The 3,210-nt window shown below is 41.8% G+C and overlaps 1 protein-coding gene across 1 annotated transcript; it reads left to right on the top strand.

The window, feature by feature from the left end:
* The first annotated feature begins 84 nt into the window (after positions 1-84).
* LOC121964188 (zinc finger protein 32-like) lies at positions 85-3,042 on the top strand. Its single transcript, XM_042514401.1, has 2 exons — positions 85-358; positions 1,618-3,042. The coding sequence occupies exons 1-2, from the start codon at positions 187-189 to the stop codon at positions 2,733-2,735; spliced, it is 1,290 nt and encodes a 429-aa protein (XP_042370335.1). The 5' UTR covers positions 85-186; the 3' UTR covers positions 2,736-3,042.
* Positions 3,043-3,210: the final 168 nt, after the last annotated feature.

Here is a 3,210-nt window from a genome sequence, read left to right on the forward strand (position 1 = left end):
TACCACAAGTCTGACCTGTGGATGGCAGCAATGTGCCGGAAATGTAAAAGAGGAGGAAGAAGAAGAAGAAGAAGAAGTCGCGAGACCACTATTTCACTTCCGATCGACCGCCACATTGACCATTTGAGTTCATCATCTCCCACACAGCCGCCTCTGACACCACATCTGCGCACCGAGGACACCGCGATGATCAATCTGCGGTCGTTTGTCCATCAGCGGCTGCTCGCGGCGGCGGAGGAGATCTTCGCGGAGGTGGAGAAAACCATCACGTTAGTTTTGGAAGAAGCCGACGCTCACAGACCGACATGGGAGCCCCACAGTCCGCGTGAAAACCTGGACTCTGAGCACCAGATAACAGGTTTGGGTCCAGGCTGCTTTACTCTTATGATCTTTTGTGAGAAGTTTTTGAAGTGCAGACTATTTTAAAGAATAATTTGGCACCCAGACTCTGCGGAAAACTCAGCAGTGGCGGTTCGCGCCCAATTTTACTGGGGGTGGACACATTCAGCCCGAGCAAAAGAGACAAAGACGAGCGTCCACGCACACAGATCTGTCGTTTAAATAATAATACAGTCATGTAAAGTATTGCAGTATAAGTATTCCTGCTACAGGTACACTTTGCTGGAATGTGTTAGTTACAATTTTCTACAATATTGCAAAACGTAAAAAAAAAAACCCCAAAATAAAACATACTCGTTAGCTTCAGCAGCAAGTATGATAGTTGGTATTTTTCGAGTCATCCGCGCGCCAGCCAGTCGCGGGGCAGCGCTCTAAAGGATCCGACTGGAAACAAAACACACACGCGTTTGTTCCGCCTTTCTCGTCGGCGCGATATCGCATTTTTAAAAAATATTTATTTATAAATGATACATATTATATTTATAAATGACACATATTTATTTATTTATCAGTGTCACCATCGTATAATGTTGTTCGTGGGGGTAGGTTCAGTGTTTCAGGGGCACAGGCCCCTGTTAGGGCCGCCATTGCAACTCAGACTGTTGCCCGCCAACTGACCATGGTGATACTGGTCATTGTTACTAGGGGCGGTGAAGCGAAAGGTTGAGACAAGTTAGGGACTGTTCGGTATTTTTGAGAGGAAAAAGGGGCGGGGCAAATAGAGGGGGGCTTATCATTTAAATAATAATAATAATCATCATTTAGAAGCTGTGCAGTGGTATTTTTTGCTTAAAATTAAGGATTTTATGAAGTTCTTAAAGGGCTGCAGATCATTTTTTTTGTTGATCTGCTACCAAATCTATGAATGCAATCCTATAACAACATACAAAGTGACATTTTGAGCAAAACCGGTCTTCATCAGACTGGAATTACTCTGCAAGATGCCTTCTTAAATACATGTGTGAACAACCGTGTGACCAATCATGTGAACAAGATACATGTCAAAAAAACATAATCACACATAAAATATATGTGTACTAATATCCATGTTACACCTGGTTCTTAGTTTGTTCATTATCTGATGAAAAAATATACAATCAATAAAACATTTAGTCAGTGTCTAGAAATCCTCATAGTGCCTGTAATGTATATATACTGTGTATATATATAAGCTTCTTATTTTTTTAATTAAATTTTTGTTTCCATCTCCTTTTGTAGCTACAGAATCTACACTGACCGGCGATGAAGTGCTGCAGGAGACTTTGACCGAACCATCAATACAAAAGTATGCGAGTATTTCTGAGGACCCCTTTGAAACCAGTGCAGATACAGACAGCAATAATGGGAATTACCTCATGTGCACGATAAAAGAAGAAGAGGAGGAGGAGGAGTTTTGGGATAACGGCCAAACACAGGAATATATTTATCCCTCTCCTGAAGATGTGACAAATGAGTTGGAGACACAAGTGCGTGCTGAAATGCAGCCAGTTTCTACCGACAGCTCTTCAGCTCCGAGTGAGAGCAGCGGCAGCGATGAGGAGTGGGTGGAAAACAAACCACAGCTGACAAAGAAGAAGAAAAAACCAAAACAAAAAAGCAGCACGAAGCGGGAAGGTCCCGACGGAGATTCCTCTGCCGTAAATGAAAAGGAGCCCAGTGTTAAGTGTGACGTCTGTGGCAAGACGTTTGCCTACCGCAGATCTCTACAGTCGCATTTAAAAATCCACAAAGGGACAAAAGACTTTAAATGTAAATTTTGTGAGAAAACCTTTCTCCAAAAACACCACCTGATGGAACACGGCAAAATCCACTCGGGCGAGAGACCGTATCGCTGTGACGTCTGTGGGAAAACATTTATTCAAAAACAGAACCTCAACACTCACAGCAGGACACACACAGGAGAGAGACCGTACCGCTGCGATACTTGTGGAAAAACATTCGGTCAAAAGCGAAACCTTAACGTTCATCGTAGGGTTCATACAGGAGAGAAACCGTATTGCTGTGATATTTGTGGTAAAGCATTCACTCAGAGCCAGAACCTTAAAATTCATAAAAGAATTCATTCAGGCGAGAAACCGTTTCAGTGTGGCCTCTGTGACAAACATTTTCACACAAACGGTCATCTCCAAGCACACAAGACGTACCACTCAGGAGAAAAACCGTACCCATGTGATATTTGCGGTAAAGGTTTCCGCCAAAGGGGACAGATGAAGAGACATAAGAACACACATACAGGAGAGAGGCCGCATGGCTGCCATGTTTGTGGTATAAAATTCAGGTTTGCACGGAAACTAAAGCTGCACCTGCAGACTCACGAAAAGGCAGCTGCTGAGTGAAACAGGGAAATGAACTCGGCAGACCAGCTCAGAGCTCCGTTATAAATCATATATACTGGTAAGGTAGATTAATTTTGAAGAGCAGTTGGGAGAAGTCTTTTACTTTTAATGAATACCAAACAAACAATGGAAATATGTTCACGAATCCCTTTAGGTTTCTGTTTATATGAGCTCCGTGCTGGAAAAAATGGGTAACTGTTCAGGGTAAAACCATTATTTTGTATATCATTCTGTGAAACGTCCTTTTAAGATGAAACCAAGTTTCAACTTGGGGGGGAGGGGGACAATAAAGTTTAATATGCTGAAATACTGCTTTTAAAATGTAGTTTTTCTTTCCCTTTTTTCTTTATTTATTTTGCACCAAACACTACTCACATGTGTCTTTATGTGAATTCAATTTTAAAAGTTTGGACTTTTTGATTACAAGAATTTCAGGAGTTGTTTGTTTTTGAAAATCCAATATATATAACGGACT

The sequence above is a fragment of the Plectropomus leopardus genome, unplaced genomic scaffold, assembly GCF_008729295.1.
Source record: "Plectropomus leopardus isolate mb unplaced genomic scaffold, YSFRI_Pleo_2.0 unplaced_scaffold14395, whole genome shotgun sequence".
In the NCBI taxonomy this organism is placed as follows: domain Eukaryota; kingdom Metazoa; phylum Chordata; class Actinopteri; order Perciformes; family Serranidae; genus Plectropomus; species Plectropomus leopardus.